General features: G+C 38.7%; 1 protein-coding gene across 1 annotated transcript in view; it reads left to right on the top strand.

Annotated features, from left to right (window-relative positions):
• The window catches only part of LOC126094944 (synembryn-A), a 128,203-nt gene that overhangs the window by 39,501 nt on the left and 63,358 nt on the right, over positions 1-25,344 (top strand). Inside the window, exon 3 of the mRNA XM_049909595.1 lies at positions 14,744-14,871. Within this exon, the coding sequence (XP_049765552.1) occupies positions 14,744-14,871 (128 nt within the window). The remainder of the gene's footprint in view (positions 1-14,743; positions 14,872-25,344) is intronic.

Raw genomic sequence — 25,344 nt, forward strand, 5'->3', positions numbered from 1 at the left:
GATCAAAGGTTAATTTGGCAAGATGGGGCTGCACTGACCAAGATGATATTCAGTGCAACTGTGGAGAAGACCAGGCTGTTCATCATGTGTTTCAGTGCCGACTGTATCCAGCCTCTTGCACAGAACAACAACTTCATCAAGGAGCAGAAAATGTATTGGAAGTGGCCAAGTTTTGGACAGAAGTAATATAGTCATAACTTTTTATATAATATGTATGTTTCTGATAAAGTAATAAATAAATAAACAAACAAACAAATCAACAAAACATTAATTTTAGTGAAGGTGTTACAACATGCAGTGTCCAGAAGCACATTGCAGCACCAAAACTGTAGGAGAATTGGGATAGTTGAAGATTATCAACTATGTTCAACCTCATCATGAAATGAGTAACTGAGAGTTGGAAGAAACAGTTTTTTTCATTCTAACCTTTGAGAGCCCAGCAAAGGTGGCACAAACATCTAAAGGAAAACCTCAGTCTCATGGTATGTTATATGCTGATGGAGTGAATGGCTGTTAAATTGAAACAGTCATTAGCAGGCAATTTCTGGGGAGCTTAGGGCATGTAAGGCTTAACTATCCTCAGTTTACCAAAACAGAGGATAGTTAAGCCTTACACAACTTAGGTGCCCTAAGCTCCCCAGAAATTGCCTGCTAATGACTGTTTCACTTTCACAGCCATTCACTCCATCAGCATATAACATACCATGAGATTGAGGTTTTCCTTTAGATGTTTGTGCCACTTTTGCTGGGCTCTCAAAGGTTAGAATGAGAAAAACTGTTTCTTTCAACTCTCAGTTACTCATTTCATGATGAGCAGGCCCACCAGGGCATTCATCTCCCTAACATCTCGTAGGGCCAGAGTGATCCATGACTCTCAAAATCCAAAGCTTCCAGTGGTTTGGGTGAACCACTGGTTGACACTGTGGCCAAACTGTTACAGTTTCTAATTTCTGTACCACAAAGCATTAGACTGCATAACTGTACCTCTAAACTGAAACCACTTTAAAATGGTGGGCTACTCATTTAAATCACAACACAAGTAGAAGACCAGAAACTCTTGGCACAAGGAAAGCCTTTTTGCATATGTCTCAGACTCTTATCGTCCTTTGCTAAAAGAATACAAACTCCCCCAAAAAGAGGACTAGCGGTGGTGTAACAGTTTTTGTTAATGAAACATCTAACACCTCTCCTCTCCATATCAGCACAAGCTTACAAGTAGTTGCATTTAATAATGATGTAGCCCAAAGGATAATCTGCTGCTCCCTAATGACCCTGTAGGCATTGAGACTGCCACAGAACTGTGGTGCATTTCCCCAACCATTAGTGATTTGTGAGGACTTGGATATTATGCAGCTGTGCTAATATCTATTGCAGGGATAGAGTTTTAAAAAGCCATGTGTCGTTAGAACCTCTATGACTTCTGAACACAAGGCCCAATACACATTTCAGCATTGCTACTGGTGTTCACTATCCACAGTAAATCTCTGTTCTCTTTCCAGCCCTCTCACCCATTATTTACAAGGGAACCTCCCCATCGCACCCCCCTCAGATTTAGTTATAAGTTGGCACAGTGGATAGGCCTTGAAAAACTGAACACAGATCAATCGAGAAAACCGGAAGAAGTTGTGTGGAACTATGAAAAAAAATTAGTAAAATATACAAACTGAGTAGTCCATGCGAATATAGGCAACATCAAGGACAATGGGAGATAAGGAGCGCCGTGGTCCCGTGGTTAGCGAGTGTAGCTATGGAACGAGAGGTCCTAGGTTCAAGTCTTCCCTCGAGTGAAAAGTTTAATTTTTTATTTTCAGTTTATGTGACAAACTGTTATGTTTTCATCACTTTTTTGGGAGTGATTATCACATCCACAAGAAAACCTAAATCGGGCACCGTAGAACAATCTTTTTACCCATTCGCTAAGTGTACAAGTTAGGTGGGTCGACAACATATTCCTGTCATGTAACGCACATGCTGTCACCAGTGTCGTATAGAATATATCAGATGTGTTTTCCTGTGGTGGAATCGGTTGACCTATGACCTTGCGATCAAATGTTTTCGGTTCCCATTGGAGAGGCACATTCTTTCGTCTACTAATCGCACGGTTTTGCGGTGTGGTCACAAAACACAGACACTAAACTTATTACAGTGAACAGAGACTTCAATGAACGAACGGACAGATCATAACTTTGCGAAAATAAAGAAAGTAAAATTTTCAGTCGAGGGAAGACTTGAACCAAGGACCTCTTGTTCTGCAGCTACTCACGCTAACCACGGGACCACGGCGATCCTGAGCTCATATACTCCTTGATGTTGCCTATCTTCTTCATGGACTACTCAGTTTGTATATTTTACTAATTTTTTTGATAGTTCCACACAACTTCTTCCTGTTTTCTCGATTGATCTGTGTTCAGTTTTTCAAGGCCTATCCACTGTGCCAACTTATAACTAAATCTGAGGGGGGTGCGATGGGGAGGTTCCCTTGTTAGTAGGAAGTGGTCAGCCCTCGACACTCTATGGCCTATTTCACTACCTGGATAACAGAATGAACAGTATATGAAAGAAAGCTAACAAAGTGATTGCTCAGCAAGGTCAACTGGTTGCTATACAGCTGTATAACTGTGGCACCTTGTTACCTGATGTAATGAAGCATCCTGCTTATCAATAAGGGCCAAGTATGCCATGCCAAGCTTCAAATGTTGACCAGTTGCAGAGAACATAGCAGTTTTACAAGCTGCAAGGACAAAGGCCCAATGAACGATTAACAATAAAAGTGTGTGGTTAGTATTACTAGACAAAATCAGTCAGTTCTTGAACTCTACAAAAATATAGGAAGCTATCAAAGGATTTCTGGTGAAAACTTTCAACAACCTATACTTCAACTATACTGAATGAAGGGGCCCATCCAAGCATTACTCAGAAAGCAGCCAAGGTTATTGCCACTATATGCTCTGATCCATCATCACACCACTGTCATGAGAGTGCCAAATTTAACTTTGGTTCCATCAGTTCTGAATCCAGTATTGGACCCTTTTCCTTGTAGGTGATGGATTCAGCTTCATATGAAACTTGTGATTCTGTGCACAGTCAATACCAAAACAAGTACAACATACTTCACAACCTCGGCAACAAACCAAAGGACATCCTTCTATACCTTTTTAATACAATTGGGCAAGCAGGACAATTTCCCAACTTTTCGAGGGAAGAAGTTTCAGTCTCCCATCCCTGATATAGGAGAGGACAGTGCCTCCGTAGTTACAAAAGTGTTGCCTCAATGAGCAGTGTAGGAACGAGCTTGGAGCAAATGGTCAGCTGTCTCACCTGGCCTGTATAGAAAGCTTCTTAACCACGCCTGATGTGGGTTCACAAGGCATTGATTAGCATAGGCAACCTAACCACTGTGGTGTCAGTTATACAACAGGCTTCCATTTTTCTTTTCTTTTCTTTCGGGTAATCAATCTTCCGATTGTTGCTTGCGGCTTGCAATAGTTTCACTTCCAGTGACAGCCTCTCCATCTCAGAATAACATTTATATCCTATGAAGACAGTATTTAATTGACAGTTTTTTCATCTACAGGTAAGGCAAATTATACTACTATACAATGGGCTTGCACAGCTCCATTAATAAGGCTCCCATTGCTGTTTAATATTTGTACTGTCTTTCCAACTCCAACAGTTTTTAGGGACTCATTTAGGGAAGTTTTGTCATACAGATTTGATTAGGTGAGTTTTGCGGATGGTAGGTCCACTCATAGTGCCATATTTGACAGCACCGCTAAACGAGGCATTGTAAATACGTAGGATTCTGGTGATATGGAAAACTACTACAGCAATATTGATTAAAAAGGGAAATGATAAAGAACCAGCATCAACAAAAAGCTGTAGACCTATTTGCTTATTAATTGTCTTGGCCAAAGTTTAGGAGTATCTGCTTTGTGCCTGGTTACAGGCACACATGGACCTCTTGGGTCTAAACCAGTGTCATTATGAATTCAGAAAAGGAAAGTGTGTAGATGATGCAGTTAACAGAGATCTACATATTGTAAAATATTTGACAGCAAAATATGCAGTTGTGCTCGTGATTGACATCGCAGGTGCATTTGATAATCTCTAGGCTACGATATTTGCACGCCTCTGAGATCTTGTTGCCCCCAAATCCCTGTATAGGAACTTTGTAGATTATTGTAGCAAAGTATAAGATAATTGAAAAGGTTACCAAGGGCTGCCTTCAAGGCTCCATCAGTGATACATTGTTCTGGGATCTTAGCATTGAAACCCTGTTACATCTGTTAGATGGGGTAGCTACTATTGAAGCTGTTGTTGCATACACAGTTAATACCCTAGTAGTTGATTTTGCAGACTCCAGGGCGAGACTTGAGGAAAAGATGAATGATATGCTAGCTCAGATGCAGCATTGGTGCAAGGACAACAAACTGACTGTAGCTGTTTATAAAACACCTTAGATACTTTTAAAGGGAAGACCTTCTCTTTCCAAAGACTTGATGGAATCCCTGTAAAACACAGCACCAGCACTATTTGTAGATATTTAGGCATTCTTCTAGATGAGAAAAAACTTCCTAGAACATGTAAAATCTGTTCCTCAGAAAGCAGCTAAAATTATGCACAAGGTTGCCCTTGGTGGGACTGCTGACTACAAATTACTATTGCATGTTGAGTGGTCGTATCGTGAAGCTATCTTCAGTGCTATCTTCAGTGGGCTTTGCTGCCAGTGTCTGGGTGCGTTACCTTCAGCTAGGCAGATACAAAACAATACTGTGACAAATTCAGCAGAGCGTACTTCTGAGGCACAGCGGTGCCTTTCGCAGTTACACCTGTTGAGGGATTACTGGTGTGGGGTATGTTTGATAGACATTGTGGTACGTTACATGGCAGCACTGTATTGGTTGGGGCATGGACAATATGATCATGTGTATGAGTTCACAGGAACTCATATTACTGATAAAAGACATTTACGAGCCTGGAAGTAAGATAAACGTTAGTCTGACTGGGACACTAGATGCACTGCAAGGCGGGTTTACGATGTATACCAAGTATCAGGAATAGGCTCAAACCGCGCAGCATCACCCCTACTCAAGGTATGTTGGGCCTATTAACAGTTCATGGTCCATATCCCAAACATTTGCATTGAGTGGGATGTAGTAATTCTCCAATATGTGAATGTGGAGAGGAAAGCTCTGCTGATCATATTGTTTTCAGTTGTCCCTTTTTTTTAAGGTGGAGAGAGACTGCAGACATTTTGACTGCAATCTGCAAACAGTTGAGTGACCAAAACTTGTGGACTAGAGCAGATGGATGCTGTGAATGTTCAAATAATGTCAACAGACCACAAGAAGAATTTCCTCCTTTATGGATAATGATAGACACATATAAATTAGACTAAGAGGAACTTTGATATATATATATTTTAAAAAAAAGAAAAAAACCAACCAGGAAGAAAGAATGCTATTGCCATCCACTCAGATATGCAGATATAGACTTGAGGATTGCGAGGCATGCACATACCAACATGGGCAGTGTAGAATAGTGTAGCAGCAATAGTTTTAGAAGTAGATATAGTTGTAGTTAATTGTCGAACCTCAAGTTGTTCTGAGGCTGCTTGTAACACATCTAGTAATATAAGCTGGAAATTATTCACTTGGAACTTTAGTTAATTTATTTTATTTTATGTTTTTTAATTGATTTTTATTTTAATTTTCTGTTTTATTTCTACATTAATATTACAAATAGTTGCTCTTTAACATAATTTATCAAAATATAAAAAATTAATCATTGTACGTCCCCATGATTATCATATATGTACAACTGTTTAGAGTTTGCAGATAACAGGTCAAAAATTTGTGACAGTAAATTGAAATTGAATTGTCTCCAACAAGGAAGTGTTTTAACTGTAATCCTCTTGCTCTTTCCTATAAATAATTAATGTCCACGGTATGGACTCAAGTCCAGTGCTGCTTATTATTGGATGATTTTTCAGTTGTTTAGTTCCTCTTGCATTCCTGCTGCAGCAGCAGCAGCAGAGCAGCAGCAGCATACCAGTTACAGTTAACTACATGGAGGTCAGAAAATGAGATGTAGATGCCTGTTTAAATTTTTCTGCTGCGAAGAGTGTGTGTGTGTGTGTGTGTGTGTGTGTGTGTGTGTGAGAGAGAGAGAGAGAGAGAGAGAGAGAGAGAGAGAGGTGCTTTTAATGTACCTGTTCTACAAATGAAAACACCACACTGAAGTATAAGAATTTGGTGAAATCTCTGGGCCACTTGATGGTTATTTCTAAATTCTCATGGATGCCACTCTTAAGGAACCTAAAGACAAGGTCTCTGTAGAAAAACCTTAAAGCACCTTATCCACAGGATTAATGGAACAGATTGTGTCAGCTGCAGGTTTGTAAAGTTCTCTTGAGATCCCAGATAGATTACAGGTGTTACAGGTGCACAGTAAGACCTGCTAATCTTAAGATAATTGATGCTACCAACCATGAGGGGAACAGACTGTTCACTAGTTCAGGTCATACCTAGACTCTGCACTGAAGCCAGGAACCTTCTACAAATCGTCCTCTGGCAGCTCTTCAATATGTTTGAGGCATATTGGTTCATCCCTTTTACAGAATTCTTAGCATATCAAACTGTTGCTCACCATGCAATGGAACCAATTTTCATGAATGAGCAACAAGTTCAATTGTATGTGTGTGAAGCATGAGGTATTGGATTTTGGTGTTGGGCATGTGGCAGTTGGAAACCAGGTTTGCAACGAGTTACCTCCCTGATTACTGACGAGGCCCAGAATAATTTTTGATTTATTGCCAATATTAGAAAAAGGATAGATTGCTACTCACCATGTAGTGTAGACTTTGAGCCACAGAGAGGCACAACAAAAAGTCTGCTAAACATTCCCACAGTGCCAGCCACTAATCCTGTCCAGTATCCTCGTCCATTCCTACTCCACCTCTGCTCCCAACCCACAACCCATTTCCTCATGGCTAATATCCTTGTAATAGACCTAGATGCAATACCTACTTGATACATCCTCCTATACATCCCCCTAACATCACATACACCAGTCTGGTCACAAGTATCACCTATCTCATCAAAGGTAGTGTTACCTGTGAAAGCAGTCATGTGATCTACAAGCTAAGCTGCAACCACTGTGCTACGTTCTAATTGGACGTGATAACCAACAAGCTGTTTGTCAGCATGAATGGACACTGACAAACTGTGGCCAAGAAACAGCTGGACCACCAGTTTCTGAGCAAGCTGTGTAACGCAATGTTCTTCACTTCTGTGATTGCTTCACGGTGTGTACCGTCTGGATCCTTCCTACCAACATGCATCTTTTTTGAACTGCACAGGTTGGAACACTCTCTGCAATATATGCTGTGTTCCTGTAGCCCCCTGACCTCAACATTCATTAGTCGCTGTCCTTCACACGTCTGACCCCTTCCCTGTTCCCACACCAGCACTACACAGTCTTCTATTCCACCAATGCACCCACAGTCTTTTTATATCTACATCTATGTAAATACCCCACAATCCACCTTATGGTGTGTGAAGGAGGGTACCACAGACCACTACTAGTAATTTCCTTTCCTTTTCCACTATCAGATAAAACTAGGAAAAAATGACTGTCTGTATGCCTCCATATGAGCCCTAATTTCTCGATCTTATCTTCGTGGTCCTTACGCACAATGTATAACAGAATTGTTCTTCAGTCAGCTGCAAATGCAGGTTCTCTGAATTTTCTTAATAGTGTTCCTCAAAAAGAATTTCACCTTCCCTTCAGGGATTCCCATTTGAGTTCCTGAAGCATCTCTGCAACATAAGGGTTTTGATCGAACCTACCAGTAACAATTCTAGCACCGCACCTCTGAATTGTTTTGATGTCTCTCTTTAATCCAATCTGGTATGGATCCCAAACACTCGCAAGAATAGGTCGTACTAGCATCCTACATGCAGTCTCCTTTACACATGAACCACACTTTCTTAGAATTTTTCCAATAAACCGAAGTCGACCATACGCTTTTCCTACCACAGTCCTCACATTTTGCTTTGCAATGTTATGCCCAGATATGTAAATGAATTGAGTGTGTCAAGCAGGACACTACTAATGCTGTATGCGAAAAGTATGGGCTTGTTTTTCCTATTCATCCTTCATTAACTTAAATTTTTCTACATTTAGGGTTAGCTGCCATACCTCACATCTCCTTTTCCACTCACCCCCCCCCCCCCCCCCTCTGTCCCCTCCCAAACCTCTGTCTAACCTCCTGTCTGCACATAGTTACCCCAAACTCTCCCCACTAAGTTCCTGTTTGCTTGCACAAGCAGCACTTCACCGTCCCCCACCCCTACCCTGCTATCTTTATCCTCCCCAGTCCAGTCTCCTCTTTATCCCCACCAACCAGATTGTTTCTCCCATGATGCACTGTTGCTCACAGTCTGGCCTCAGCAGCCAGAGATAAGAGTGACACTCTCTGTCCCATTAATCCTGTGGCTAAGGTGCTTTAAGGTTTTCCTACAGAGACCTTGCCTTTAGGTTCCTTAAGAGTGGCATCCATGACAATTTAGAAACAACTGTCAAGTGGCCCAGAGATTTCACCAAATTCGTATACTTCAGTGTGATGCTTTCATTGAGACACAGAAGTGTGTACACTCCTACACATATTTTTTATTCAGTGTGTCATGAAATTTTAAATGAGCACCACAACTTTATTGTTATAGTTAAAAGATATACATAAGCAGGGATCTCACTTGGTTGTTCTGTGGTTTCCCTGTTATAATTTAGTAGTGCAATGTGCCATCCACCCTGCATATTACCATTTCACTATTAAGGTACAATCATGCATAAATGGGAAGAAGAATAACTGGAGGTGACTGATAATAAGCTACAGTTAGTAAAAGCAACAGTTTGGTTATGGTAAGAGGTTCTTCTCGCGCAAAGGATGCATTTTGGTGACACCCGGCTTTCTGCTTCAGCAAGTGGAGCTTGTGATGTACAGATTACAGTGTACCAGATGTTAATTGGCTGTTTTATGTTCTGACGAAGGGGCAAGGCTAGTTTATCTGCAGATTTTCCTTCTAGTTCAGTTGCCAATGGGACAAATGTACAGATTTAAAGATTCTGTGAAACATTTATTTTACATATGTTTTAACATACGGTGGACACCACAGTCACGATGGTTTGAAAAACTGTGGATGCACTTGTCAAATCGTCACAAATAGTAGCATTCCTACTATAATTTCTAAACCACATCTGTGGCACCTTGTACTAGGTAAACACCCGAAAATGGCTTTTTAATCTGAAACTACTTGTGTAATTAAGAAGATCTTAATAAATATAAAGCCTTAGAAGGGAAATTTCACATTCATTCACTAAAGTTAGTCTTTTAGAGTTTGACTGATAGTGTGGATGTAATGGTGCACATATGTGAGAATGAGAGAGTGTAGTTGTAATTGAGATTATTTATATCCTTTTATAAAGTTTTATCCTTTGTTTCCCCCAATTGTTTAGAGCAAGAGCACTGATATCACCATAACTGAGCATCCTTAAATGAGAAACACACTGACACACACAAAATGGAACTTGACGTACCGTATTTACTCGAATCTAAGCCGCACTTCTATTCCGGTTTTTGTAATCCAAAAAACCGCCTGCGGCTTAGAATCGAGTGCAAAGTAAGCGAAAGTTCTGAAAAATGCTGGTAGGTGCCGCCACAACTAACTTCTGCCGTCGAATATATGTAGCGCTACACAGGCATGCTTTGCAGGCACAAGGATAATATACTGACGGCAAAACCTCTGCGTCAGTAAATAAATTAAAAAAAAGGTGGAAGATGAGCTTTTTTCGACCACTGCATTTTCATACATTATCCAACGAAGTAAATACAAATTCCATATTGTTAATCTTCGAATGTAGACGCATTTCAATGTACTACAAAAATCCGACTGGCAAGATTGTTTGGGATGTTTGTCAATATGGCCAACTCTACGTTCTGAATTTTTTTCCTACCTTTGAGAAGAGATGGTTGCTAATATGAAGTTTTATGAATTGTGAATCACATGCAGTATTCTCTTCCCTATAATAGGAATATAAACATTTTGCCATGTATTCTTTCGTGTTTGCTGCTACCTCATTTAAATCCTGTCTGCCTAATAAACTACGAAAACTAGAGTGAGACAACAGCAAACACAGAAGAATATACAATCATGTCATGTTTATATTCGTATTATTCTTATGCCTAATAGTGATACAGTCAGAAATGAAGCACGGCAATTGACTAGACTTTTAAATCTAGGATGACTCTTATTTCTGTGCAGAATGTAATGTACTAAAGAGGCGCCTGCAAAGATTTTCAAACGGAGAAAAATTTTTGCTAAACTCTCATTCAGAACATCATCTATCATACGCATTCTATTATTTGGTTCTTGTTGATCATTATCAAAGAAAGCAGCAGTGTAAGTAACAACAAATAGCAGTCTCTTGTGATTGTTTCGCTAATGAGACGATTCCTCTCTTTTTTTTTAATTGTAAGCGGCGGTAGCGTGCACAAAAGCAAGCCATGCCGCGAGCGGCGACAGGCTGTAAACACTCATTATCATAATGCGACAAACAATGCATGACACAGTACAGTAATGCATTTTCAGCTTAGAGTGACGTAAACACCTATAACAAAGAGAACGGCACTTATCAGATCAAAGAAAAATAAGCAATCAATTCAAACCAGACGAAGCACGTGAAAAAGGAAGAGTACCCGTATAAATACGGACGGAGCGCCTGACGCATAGCAATGGCTACCTGGTAAAGCTTAACTGCTAAGCTTATGACTCTAACCAAACTACTGTAGCTGTATTCATTCGACCTAAATTGTGTCTCATAGTACAGTGGACCAACTTTGTTTCGATTTGGAGGTGCGGCCTAAAACTTTACTCTCCCCTTGAATTTCGAGTCTCAAATTTCAGATGCGGCTTATATTCGGGAAAAAATTTTTTCCTTGATTTCGAGTCTCATTTTCCTTAGATTCGAGTGCGGCTTAGATTCGAGTAGGTTCCATAGAACCAGCAAGTCCTGAGCTATTTTACTCTAATCTCTTGGACTCACCACCAAGATAGAAAGATAAAAATAAACTTTACCTCTAAAATAGTCCCCTTTATTCAGTAGAATAAGAGTGGTTTAATGGCTATGTTGAACAATTGAAGCTTCTTGCACAGGGATATGTTATGTTTGTATCTTCTAGGAATTTATGTCAAATATACTGTCACAGCTATGCTAAAGGGTTTGCAAAATGTACAACCAGTGACCTTGTTGGTGACAGGGCTCAAGCTGGAATGGCTGTGTTTGGCAGTGACACAATCTCATTAATCATTGATTTGCAAGCAATTGCCATCAAAATGTGTATGTCACTGTACGACTCTAAGACATGGAGGCCTCAGAGAGGACACTGGGTATAGCTCGGAATTGTAACAAAGTTGTCGGCATTGATTTCTCCTTGTTGCTTGCTTGCTTTTGTGGATACTGCTCAGTGGAATGTTGGTAATGGTTATTCCTGTGTTCATCGTTTCCTAACATGAAATTATCTTTCTGAAAAGTTACTGCCTGGAGGGAGGCTCCCAGGTGAATGCTCTTCGGTAAAATGAAACATTTTCCAATCCTTCATCTGTGTTTTTAACACCAAAACAACACCCAGGACAGGGTGGGTGTAATACACCTATACAAGGATTTGTCTCACTGGTTGAATTGTGCAATATCCAAATTTGTGGAGTGTTTGGATGTGACATTGGTTTATTGTTGAACTTCATGGAAGCATGGAGGCACGCATACTCATCATCAGGGTTCCAAGTGACTACGTCTGACCGCAAGGGAGGATTGCCATACTGTGCACCAAGTACATCATATAACCGAATCACACCTGTGCCTGCCATTCAAGAAAATGTGATGGACTCTGTGCAACATTCTGTGCCATCTCATGTGATTTGTTCAGACTAACAGCAGCCGGTCTAGGGAATTAACATTACCATTAACACCACAACAAAACATCTCCATTTGAAATGGTGTCATGGCCAGGAAGTGAGAACCATTGATGTATGCGGTCGCATTGTCTTCTGCAATGAATTGCAGTTCTGCATTTCCACGAATGACCATTGTTACTGAGTACGGCAGTGACGTGGGGAGAGTCCCCATTTTCCAGTGTTTTGGAGGGGCGCAGTGGTGTGACTCCTGATGTCATGATGTGGGAAACCATCATGTATGACTTCAGGCCACGGCTGGTAGCAATTGAGGGAACTCTGAAGGCACAATGGTACATCACTGACATCCTGAGTTGTCATGTGTTACTCCTTACACAACATTATCATAGTGGCATTTTTCAACAGACTATGCTCAACCACACATGGCACATGTCTATGATGTTGATATAGTCCCATATCCAGTAAGATCCTCTGATCTCTTCCTGATGCAGGGTGGAGCACAGTAAATTGCTGATTTGGGAATTAAATAAAAAAAATAAAGAACACTTAGAAACTTACATTTTTATTTTTCTCATATTGGACAGTAATGGAAGTTTCTAACTGCATGGTTTAAACAGTATATCTGGCAAATGTCTTCCTTCACAATCTACACATTGCCACAGTTGTTTACTGACATTCTCATGCACTCTTTCAAGCATGTCTTGCAATTTCAGCCTCAGTATAGTTCTGTAGGTCTTCCAGAACGTTGGGATGGTTGCAATACATCTTTGACTTCAGGTAACCCCAAAGAAAAAAAATCGCATGGGGCTACGTCTGGTGATCCTGGTGATCATGCGAGCCAGTTGAGATACCCCAGGAAATGTTTGCCTCAAAAAATTCTTGTTAATGCCCGCTGTGTTTGCAGTGGCACCATCTTGTTGAAACCAGTTATCCTGTTATTGCACTGCCTCAAAAGCTGTCTGGAAAAACTCTTGCTGCGTAGTTAAGTAACGATCCAAATTCACAGTTATAGCTTGATGATTTTCCTGGAAAAAGTCGGATTTGTGTCGCTCCAGTACCTCATATTCTGTTTGTTTTCACACCCATTGAGGTGAAAATGTGCCTCATCAGGAAAGAACACATTTGTGTCACGTGGTATGGTTGCAAGCATGTCTTTGCAAGATGTTATTTGTGTTACATAATCCTGTACTGATAATTGCTAGACCATGCTCATTTTATATGGGTGAAAATTGAGTTTATTATGAAGAATCTGGTGGATAGAACATCGTGAAATGCCAAGAGCAAGTGCGTGTTTCCGAACTGAGCATTTTGGAGATTGCAGTACTGCTGCTCAAACTCATTCAACATTTTGCGGTGTTGTAACACTTCTCTCAGGTCCTCTTCATACAGATGCATTTACACAATTTAAAACTGATTGTCATCCAGAAGCACTGCAATGATTGAATGAGGATTCGAGAAATACACTTCAACACAAAATGAGCACTCCTCACATGTCCACTGCATTATTGCAACTGAACAGCAATTGAATACAAACCTCCCGCCGGTCACTATAAATCACACCCAATCTCCCCTCTATTCGAGCAACAGTGCCGCCACAATGTGAATTCTAATAAAGCAGTTTACCACATTCCACCCTGTAGAATATGTGCATGTCCAGCTCAGACATCAACTCACACCCATTACCATTATCCATGATATCAAGGACCAGTTACAATAGTAGTTATGGGCCACCTTGCCTCAGGAGCAGATACAGTGGCTTTGTGACACATACCAACCTAATTTGTCCAGAGGACAGAGGGGCTGCGGCATGATACTGATACTACCCATACTGAAAAGTAATGATAAATTTTTCTTGATATTTTAATCACTGAAATAATGTCAAATACCCTCTCAATCTGTGGATGAATTCTTTGTGTGTGCTTGTGCTTATACAAACACTATTTAACTGCTGCAGTTGGATGTGACCTTGACTGGACTGATAAGCTACTACCTGATAACAGTTTCTGTGGTTCCATGCATTTAAGTAAATATACTTATTTTCTCTTTTATGATTTTTTTTCTTTCCTGTCATCAAAGTGCAGTACATTGTGTAGTGTGTGCACATGTTCAGATAATTCTCATTCAGTATTACTTGCAACTATCTGGAATTTGACCAGTGAAATATTTTTTGACATAAATGGTTTTAACATTATCACAAATCATACTATTTCACATTTTCACTTTATTAATGGTATAAGAGAATTGCAGTTTTGGGTGGTCACAATGGCAAATGAATAAATACATATGGTGGGAATAATTCATACTCACTCATAATCTGATGATTTATGGTTTTGCACTTAAATCTGTGGTTATAGCTAATTCTCTTTATAATTGGCATTAGCAATGTATTTAGTTTTTCAGTTAATTTGTATAAAAGGGAAAATAACAAGCAGAAATTTATTGAATTTGCAATAAGTCTCATGGTCTGGCCATAACTTACTTTCAGCCGAGAGACTCATACTTTCCACTTCACAGAAAGTGAATTCTCCATTACCCTTTCCCTATCCAACCTTCATAACCTGATTTTTCCCTCTCTTCTCCTGTCCCAAAGCAAGACCCAGCAGTTCAGAAAGTTAAGGGTACTATGTTTCTTTTTATGTGTGTGTATCAGCAGTGCTGAGAGTTGTCCCTGTTCAATGTAAAAGAATTAATCTTTCTTTTTAGCTATTAAGAAAGAGAACTCATTCTTCCCTTATCCTAGAATTACTAACCTCTTTTTATGTACACTTTTTCAGCCGTGATAAAGTGGGATTATGTGATCATGTGACAGAGAAACGAGTCGAGACTTTATTGAAATTAGCAGGACTTGTGCCACAAGAAGAAGCTTTGTCAAAAGCAAGCCAGAAGTCAGCTGACCGTGATGGTTTGTTGTTTTCATTTTATCTCCATAACTATTTGAGGATGAGAAACAGTTTCCATATCAGTTCTGTTTGTGCTCCTTGCATTTTTTAAATTATGCATAAAAGTTACAGATTTTGCATAGACTCTTCCTTGAGTTTTTTGTGTACTGTAAAAGACTGGTAATACATATGTGTCACAAATTTTACAATATGTGTGTCACTCATAAGATAGCCAGGACTGCAGGGACAAAATAATATGTGGTGCATATCTGTTGACTTTGTGGCCACAGTAAACATACCAAGAGGGCATAAACTGCATGATGTTAGCCTTTCACTATATGTGTTGTGATCAAGATAAAATTCTAGGATTTGTTGAGCAAACTGTTAAGAATATTCTTCATGTTCATGTGGGACATATTTTCCTGATGATCATACCAAATTTCAGGGATAACAATAAAGAAGCACAAAAGTAACAAAATAAGGTAAGTAACATTGACATGCTGGTGCCACAGTGAAAAGTTTATGAACTTACATAGTTGCTGAAAGTCAGTTCAAAATGTGGTTTATCAAGGCTATGAATTTCAAAATTTTTAGTTGTGGTTTCTGCCCAGTGGTTTATGACAACATGAAGAATGCAAATAAACATCACTCACAACTACTATTGAATCTCTCAACCTGCATGTCTTAGTAATTGTACAAACCATTTTCATGGGGAAATGTGCTCAGCCTGCAATTACAGTTTTGAACAAATAAATAAGTGACTTTTGTTTTATTCTTTATTTCTGTTCAAACAAATTATTTTCAATAATTTATGGCTGGCTTGAACTTACAATTAACTCTGAAAAGAGCCTCTTGAGTGCAGGTTGCGTCCATCAGGCAGACTAAGTGTTGCACTTCATCATAATTGCAGAGAATGTCCGATTCCACCAGGAGAAGATCTCGGTTGTGCCTATTGGTCTTGCAGCACAGCACTTTAACCCGCATACTGTTCAGTGTCTCTCACAGGTAGGATAGCACACAACCAACAGCAGGCCCTTCTTTTGAAACAATTTCTACTTCTGTCCACAATCTCTCCACTGTTTCTGGTGGGCACCCACTAACACATGAGTTCTTTGCAGAAACTTTTTCTGAACCTTAAGCACTTTCTAGGTGAATGTATTCCAAGCATTGGGTGATGGGGTTTGGCTTCCATATTAACCCTCCCTCTTTCCATCACCACATGTCAGATGACCTCACTGTTCTAACAAACAATAGAGGAGAAGCCAAACTTGTTCTGGAGAAGCTTACAAAATCTCTCAGAAAACTGGTCTGCAAATCTCCAAGAAAACTCAGTGTATGGAAAGGAAGCATGCTATTATCTCCCCATTATAATCCAGTACAGGCAAGAATCACAAGTTACCCACTATAAATATCTAGGAGAGATCACCCAACCACCAGATTTGAACACAACTGCCAATCAAGAAAGAATTTCAAAACTACAAAAAGCATGTAAGCTCATGTGCAGTCAGTGCAATAAAAAATATATTTGCCAATGCAGAACTTAAGGCATTGCAACACAATAGTTCCACCAGAAGTAGTCCGTGCTTTAAAAATTCATGAGAGTCGTGCTCAAACAGAAATAATAGAGATTGAAAATCAGGAAAGGAAAATTCTAAAGAAAATATTCTGACCAGTTTTTTGTGAAGGAATTTGCATAAAGAGGCTGTTGAGGGAGAGATCTACAAATAGATAGAAATAACAACAGACAGCTTTAGAAGAAGGAGGATGAAACTGTGTGGGCATCTCCACTGGATGCGCAAGAACAGGTTCACTGGACAAATCTTCGAGGTAGCAAACAGTAGCCATAATTAAACAAAATGGATCTCAGAAGTAGAATAAAATATTACGAAGTGGGAATTGCAAGAGATTACATAAGCAATCGACAACTGTTCAGAAACATAAAAAACATACACTTACACAAATACAATGGGAAAGAGAACAGGAAATAAATGATCAGAAGAACATGAAAGAGAACACACTGAGTGCATGGATAGAATTTGGAAAAACAAGTGATTAAGAAAAAATTGTGACTACTCACGTTCAGATGCTTTCTTAAAAGTAATACTAAACAAAATATATGAGTGGATGCAGTGCCGACATGTGGGTAAGACTGGTGCTGCATGCTGGAGTGGCATACTCGGCAGCAGAAACACACAGTACCACAGAAGACATTCAGAACAGTCATGGATCAGCACCCTGTGTCCTGCCCATTAGGAATGTAATGATATTGTTTCTTGGCACAAGCCTTAGCTTTGATGTTGTTTCAGAGCTGCTTGATTGTCAGAGTGCAATCCAGTCAAGTCTTGGTATTTGGGATGTGTACAATGCCACAGTCATTTTTATCACCATGACAAATAAATTTTTTGCCCCATCTATTTGTGTTAATATAGAAAGTGCAGAACTGTGTCATGCTGGCATTTGGCTTTAGAAGGTTATCCTCATAATACAGACTGGATTTATCCAGAGTCTCTGTCAGTTTCTTCCTATGTCTATGGAGCTAAAGCCATGAACTGCCATTGTTGTATTGTCAGCATGTTTGAATTGCTGATGGGTGAAACTTAATTACAGAAGACAGCAAATGATGCAACAACAGAAGAAAAATTATTGCTACAGGTAAACATACTGTCAGTGAAGAGAGACAACTACTGGTCTGGTGAACTAGTCATTTTTATAGAAAAGAAAAAGAATTATCAAGATCTTCACCTTGGGTGTGCTCTCATGTGGCTGGGAAAGCTGAACACTGATGAAGACCAACTGGAAATAATTAGAAGTGATAGAAATGTGGCATTAGAGAAAGCTATCGGGGTTCATTTAGCCAGAAAGAAAAACTAATGAAGATGTTCTTGAGTCGCAGAGAAACCTGAAAACAAAAGGGAAACAGAATTTTTTGGATATTTATTGAGACACAATAAGTTTTTAACCGATATATAAGAAGGAAAGCTTTTAGAAAGAAATCTGAGAGGAGAAAGAAAATAATCAGAGATCTGTTGTAAGTACCAGTATGTAAGAATAGTCAAGAAATAAAGAGGACAGCACAAAATAGGGGAAAATGATTGCAGTGTCAGGACATAGCCTTTTGCCCTATGATGACGATGAGAGGCTGAGGTGGAATTCCCTTCACAATATGACAACAAGGATATCAAGGTGGTGGTGGTACCTCTTTAGACCTTAGAGCTTTATCAGTAGCTTCATATGATTGATAATGTCACATGTAGCTGTCTGATGAGTGAAGGCCACTTTATAATATTTCATCCATGTTCATCTCCCTTGTATAGTGTGAGATTTAGGTTCTACCCATGATGTCTGAGGTCAGAATCCTCTTAGTGCTGGATTAATTTCTGTTCAAACATGTTTTATATTCAGTTGTATGTCAGTCATTCTAGGACCTTAAACATGTATCAGATCTGTGACAGGGGTCAAAAACTTTTGGGTATTGTTGTTCCTTCCGTGTTTTCAATGAGGCAATAATTCAGGCCCTCCTCCCTGTCTTCAAGATCTGCAAATTGGTAACACAGATGGTCTTGTGTCCACGAGCCACTGTTGTTGGTTCAAAGTTCTGAGTTTGTTTTATCTTCAAGTCTTCAGCACCAGGTGATGTGTTGTACTTAATCTTAGCTCAGTCATGATGAATGTATTTATGGGCATTTTGGTTTTGCTTCCCAGACTCTGAAATATGCGATTTCGAGTCATCTTGTCATTGGTTGTGCCATTAAGCTGCAGTTGACTTGTAAGTCTGCAGTAACTTATGTTACATTGTTATAAGGATATGTTGAATCTTCTTGAAATTCACTTGGTGATGTCAGGGAAGTTGTTATATTCTTGAAGCTTCAGTCTTAACTTCACTATCTCTATATTTAGATAGTCACTGGCAGTTTTCCTGTTGCTGTTTCTGAAACTGAAACTTCTTGTGAACAGTATCTGCTCTGGCTTGACAAAAGTGCTTACAATAAACATGCTGGCTCTGTGCTATGCGTGAGGGATTGGCGTGCCTATGTGCTTCTCACATTGGACTACTATTGCAGAAGGGAGGTACTTATTTTTGGGGTTGTAACCTCTTCTTCACCTGTCACTATTGGAGGGTAGCAGTTTACTATTATAAACTAAATGGAAGTTGTATGACTCTTCTAAGCCGTGAGTGCAATTTTTTGGTCATCGGTCTCCTGGAAGCCCATACCACACGGCAGCATTTAAAATCTCCCAGCACAGAATTGTCATTGTTTCTGACTTTAGCTGGTGCCTGGAAGATGTCACCTTTTTCTGGTGGCTTGCACATGGAGGTGATGCTGTACTGTGGAGCCCAAAACTACACTAAAGTTAATGTTGATATTCTTAGTTAGATTGTTTAGCCATAGTGTCTGCCAAAGAACTACAAAAATAGATTCTAAAGTCATATTTCAGAATCGATATGATGAATTGAAATTTTTTTGGATGCCCACAAAGTGAGTTGGTTTAATACCACATGTAAAGGTCAAGAATTTCAAATTTAATTTTCCTTTTTGTGCACACAAGGTGAAATTCTGGGAATTGATGATAAAATGAGTGAAGACAACACAAGTGGAAGTTAACAAAATGACCCACACACAGAAGAACTGCAGTGTCTGGAGGAAAAGGAATTTTGGATTATGAGATGTATGTGTTGTTCATGTAGTGTTTATCTCAGTCCCCAGCACAGTGTTTTAATTCTACAAATTCTCTGCTTCAGAAGGGCTTCGATCCTTAAGGCTGTGAAAATCAGCTATTCTTAATAACCATTTGCTCAGTGCATTTTGTATAGAAATTAGTTTCATGCAATTAAACAGATTCTTTTATTCTGTGCAAGACTACCTTCATTTATTATACAGCTGCAAGAGAATTTAAAAATCCTAATCCAAAATCAGTTGCAAATACAAAATGTAACCCAATTAGGTGAATAAGACCTTTTCCAAATTAATTTGTGATTAGTTACAGATACTTCTCTCTCTCTCTCTCTCTCTCTCTCTCTCTCTCTCTCTCTCTCTCTCTCTCTCTCCATTTGCCTAATGGTGAATGGCCTAACCTCAAAATATCTGCTTTCAAAATTTGGATCAATGTAAGCAAAAGCACAAACTGCAGCTAAGATGTCATTCATGAGTGGTGTTGTTGCAACCTGTCTAATGTAGTGTTAGGTAGTAAACAGACAATGGACTTATTTGTATACTGGGAGATACCATGAATTGCAATAAGCAATTCATGGTAAAATAGGCATGGTGAAATAGGCATAGGTACAAGAGAATTGGTGAAATGATAAGTGCTGGTAATATATGAATTAAACTTTTGTACAATAAATAAAAAAAGCATCTATAAATGCCATCATTGATATGCTTTCTGATCTCTGGAAGAGGATAGACAGCTAGTGCATTTGGTGTACATGAAGTAGGAAGTCACCATGGTTAAATTTGGGTTTTAGTATAATGATCACTCTTTGGTTGTGTGGCTGAATCCTTTTTTTTTTTTTTTTTTTTTTTGAGTGTATATAGTTCATAGGCAAAAGTGAATACTTCAGATAGTCCAGGTATTTCAGTAGGGTAGAGGACTCTTAAAAATGAATTTGAGTATTATTGCCTGTGAACATAGGTGCTACTAATGGTTCTGCATAATCGAAGGTCTTGCAGACAAAAATTATTGAAGGGGAGAGGGGGTGATGAAGTTAGCCTGATTGATTTTCTACATTTGAATGGCAGCAGAGAGGAACTGCAGTGACACAAGAAGATGGCCACCATTGTTTAGCCAAGGATAAAGTTTGAAAATTTTCTGACATGATGAATATATTGTTACTACAATATATTAATTGGCATATATGCTATCCCATGTGAAGAGATAGACATGGGCAGACAGTTATTCTGTTGTGGAGGGGCAGATTTGTTTTTCATCTATTTGGTAAGCATCAGATGAAAAATGTAGTTTTAGAGTAAACTGAGTTTTGAGTGGATTTTGTGCATGGGAATGTTTTGCAGCTGCAACCAAAATTAGATAATGACTCCTGTGCCCATACCTCAGGCTGCTCTTTTCTGCCATTTGCTTACTATTTTCTTCTCCTTTTTCACTATTTGCTGTCCATTTTTTCATCCATTCTTCTGTTTTTGTTGTGTACAAAACTTTATCCGTGGCATGTTGATTGTCCTCTCTGCCAATTTTGATTGTTTAAAATTTCATTTCTTACTTGTTACCAGCTTTTAATTCAAGATTGTATTGCACCCTGCTCCATTCAGTCCCACATTACAAAGTGTTCTGTGATTTTTCTTCCTTAATTCTAAAATAGTCTGTTAACACCAACTCTGCTCTTCTTTTCACTCAGTGGATGAATCTTACACTCCATAAGTCATCTTTTGTGTCAGGTTTGGTTTGTGTCCATGTCTGCAATTGCTTTGTAAGGTTTTTTATGTCTTTATTTTATTGTAAGTTGAGTCAAAGAGTATGGCAAAAGCCGAGCACACCTCTTTGTTAAGAAGCATTTATACAGTGGAAGGGCATCATTGTGATATAGAGTAACAATTTCATCTGTTATATGTGTAAGGCAGATAATTGTAATTTCATTTTAGTAATATGTAGCTGGAGTCAGCCAAGCAAATACAGCTCAACATGTATTTCATGCAACTCTCAGTGTTGACTGAAAGTGCCAATTTGTTTTCCATTAGAAAGAGAATTATTTTTAAAGAAGAATTTTACATACTCATTTTATAAGTGGTCCAATACTAGTCTATTGCAATATTCTTTGTATCGGTGTGTGGTAACAGGGACAGTAAAACAAAAAGAATAACCAGTACTCATCATGGGCCAGGGTGCTGCTTGGTAGCTCCTGAAGTGCTAGCTATACTTCATGTTTTACTGTCCCTGTTAATATATATTGATAAAACAAACATTGCGCTAGTTTAATTTGGGACCACTTTATCGAATGACCACATAAAATTCAACTTCAAAGACTGTTTCATTTGTTATGGGAAACAAACCAATGCTTTCTGTTAATGCTGGGCATCTCATGAAAGATGTGATGAGCAGTATTTGTTTGGGCTGACTCCAGCTGTACATTGCAGAAACAAAATTGCAAATATCTGCTGAAATGCCACATAAATGTCTGATGACTCCTGGGAGAGGCACCCTGTGTGTATGTGTGTGTGTGTGTGTGTGTGTGTGTGTGTGTGTGTGTGTGTGTGTCAGGAGGGATGATCAGTATTCAGGGATTTGACAAGGGTGATCATTCAAAACAAAACAGTCTAGTGAACATCGGCTCTTAAGTGCACACTTTAAGAGCTATGAGCACTCATTCATCTACACTACTACGGATCACATCTCTATAGAGTTGATATTTGGTGTTTATCTTTTTTATTTTGGCAAATATCGTTAGTAATCTGTTGAAAAAGCCTACACGCCCTTTAATAGATTACAAATTTGTTGTCAAAGGATTTCCGTTGTGCAAATCATGGAAGGATATTGCTACCAATTATTGGTTTATCCATTGCATGTTTGTTTTAAATCTTTTGTTAGTAGCTAAAAAAACTAGCATTGCCCAGATATTCATTTTGCCAATTTTCTTTAAGAAATGAAAACAAAAAACTGTGTTTGTAGTGAAGTATTGAAAAAATTTCATTTCCATTTATTTGTGAAAACACCTCTCAAAAATAATGAAACAGTCATAGAAAGAAATATGCATAATGTACAAATGTATAGCATCCAAATTAAGAAACATGATCTGAACAGTTTCTGTATGCTGGGCGCAGTTGCTTCGTGTATCTACAACACAATTTTGTAAACATCTCTATGGCAACACCTTTTCATAGCTTTATAGATGGCTGTTGTTTTCACATACAACCATTTGTGTTTTGCAGCTAAAAGCTGTGAAAACTGCTGCCAGGTGTCAAGGATTTCCTTAAGTTGACTTGAGTATAGGAGTGTCTTTGTAGTAAAGACTGAATATATTAAAACTTCATGCTTGATACGACATTTTGTTCATGTATCTCAGTGTTGATGGCACCATATCTCTCTGAACTATGTGTCATAGTATGAGATATTTGTGTAGGTACATTCAGGGACATATTTGGATACTGTCAGTGAAATATGATGTGAATAAAGTTAGTAACAAAGAAGTGATAAATTTAAATATCATGCATGATGTGACAGTATTCCATGTATCTCACTGTTAATGACTCCATACCTTCTGAACTGTGAGTAATACCATGATATACTTGTGTTCACACATTTAGCAACACATGCAGATACTGCTTGTGAAATTTATTGTGACTATGGTTAGTAGCACAGAAGTAATACATTTAAACATTGTGAAAGATGCAGTTTTTTTCTCATCTCATTGTTTATGATGTCATATCTCCTGAACTCTGCTAGGTAGTCGGTTTTTACCCCCCACAGCAATTGTTGATTGTTGTCTGACAGTAAGGGATATGTGTACCAAGTTTGGTTGAAATCTGTCCAGTGGTTTAGAAGGAGATGTGGCGCGCGCGCGCGCGCGCGCGCACACACACACACACACACACACACACACACACACACACACACACACACACTTTTATAATACATATAAATTACATTATTAACAAAAGGAAAAGCTTTTGAGCAGTATTTGTTAACCCTTTTGCAGTCAGCCGATTTGGAGTGGTGTGTGCTAAAAATGTCTTGCGTATTCATACTGTTATGCTACATTAGGCAATACTGACCCTACGACTTATGTTAGAAGAAAGATTAAGGAAAAGCAAACCTACATTTCTAGCATTTGTAGACTTAAAGAAAGCTTTTGACAATGTTGACTGGGATATTCAATCTGTATATTGAGCAAGCAGTGAAGGAAAAAAACTTATCTATAAAAGTATGTAGAATATTATGGCAATGGTTCAAATGAATTTGATTGTGACAGTCCAAATAATATTTTTTTTTTTTTTTTTATTATAAGTTTGACTTTGATTCCATATATCCAACACTGTGCTTCAATTTAAGAAGGCTAACTACAGTCCATAGAATATACACACATTTGTGAATAAAATGACATAAGGGATATGAAATTTGTGTTATTATTTAGAAAGATAATAATTATTTATTTGAAGACAACATTACAGAATTTTCATGTCTACAGTATTACATCTATTGCAAACAGTTCTTTACCTTCTTTTCCTTCCCTCAAATACACACACAGCATCTTGACTCTTTCTTCTCTGGAAGTTTTCTCAAATCCAGAGAACCACGAGGATCATCAGTTGCAAATACGGTAATAGGGAAGTGTGACATTTAGTACCAACTATACTTATTAATACTAAGTTGTTCATGAGGTGTGTAATGATGTCTAAATATATTATTAGCATGATCTACCAATGGCTGGTACCTGATACGTGGGTCATAATCAGGATGGTCTGGTGCTGGACATTTCTCACTATCCACAAGATGAAAGAATTTCATAAGATGCCTAAATCGGTGGGCAGAAAACATTTTACCAAACCATGGAAATGCCTTTGATGGTTTTGTGCTCCAGTATGAGAGTATTGTGGGCCTTTCATTGAGTCCCATATTTAGTATGCAAGCAATAAAACCTCTTACCTCGGTACTTGTCACATTCTTCCACTTATACGGTTTGGACAATGTAGCATGTTTAGTTACAAACTGTTTAGCTGAGCGATTTGTTTCAGTTACAATAAGCTGCAACAACGTTGTAGTAAAGAATAGATTGAAATATTTGTCACAGAGGATCCTGCTGGCGGCATATGTTTTGGTCCTGGCAGCTCTTGAAATGGATGTGGCAATGGCTGTAGCGTTTCAGGTGCAATCACTTCAGTGTATTGTACATCTTCCATTTCATCTTCACTTTCGTTCACAATATCATCAAGTACATCACTGTCACTTTCTGAACTGTTGCTACTTTTGCTTAAACATTCTGTATCACTAGTACATTCTAAAAGTTCACAAATTTCTTCGTAGGTAAGTCCTCTGCTGTGGCCTGGTGTAGGTCACATTCTTCACAAACAGCAGAGAAAATAAACAAACTGTAAATGCTTAACATGAATAAAAACACACAGAAACAATGATAAATATTAGAAGTGTGCAAAAACAAGAACATAGAATGCAATAACAGAATGTAAACATGTACTGCGAAACATGTCTTCAGTAAACATACGATGCAAAAGTGGAATAATAGAACGCTAATATTTCACTGAAATTATGCTCAATTGTCGACGGCTATCAACCTACACACAGCTCGAGTCAAAGAGCATCTGTAATCAGCACGCCAACACCATCTAGCACCCGATTCTGTAAGATAAACAATACGAAGCAGAGTACCAACAAATTGGCATCTTTGACAGTATTAGCGTCAGTAGGAGTGACAATAGATCATTACCTTGACATTCAAAGGGTTAATAGTTTAATTTGCACTCGTACATCTAGTAACCCTGGAAAGTAAAACTATGTCCATAGTTACAATTATTTCTCTGTGCACTTAATAA

The sequence above is a fragment of the Schistocerca cancellata genome, chromosome 8 (genome assembly GCF_023864275.1).
Source record: "Schistocerca cancellata isolate TAMUIC-IGC-003103 chromosome 8, iqSchCanc2.1, whole genome shotgun sequence".
NCBI lineage: Eukaryota > Metazoa > Arthropoda > Insecta > Orthoptera > Acrididae > Schistocerca > Schistocerca cancellata.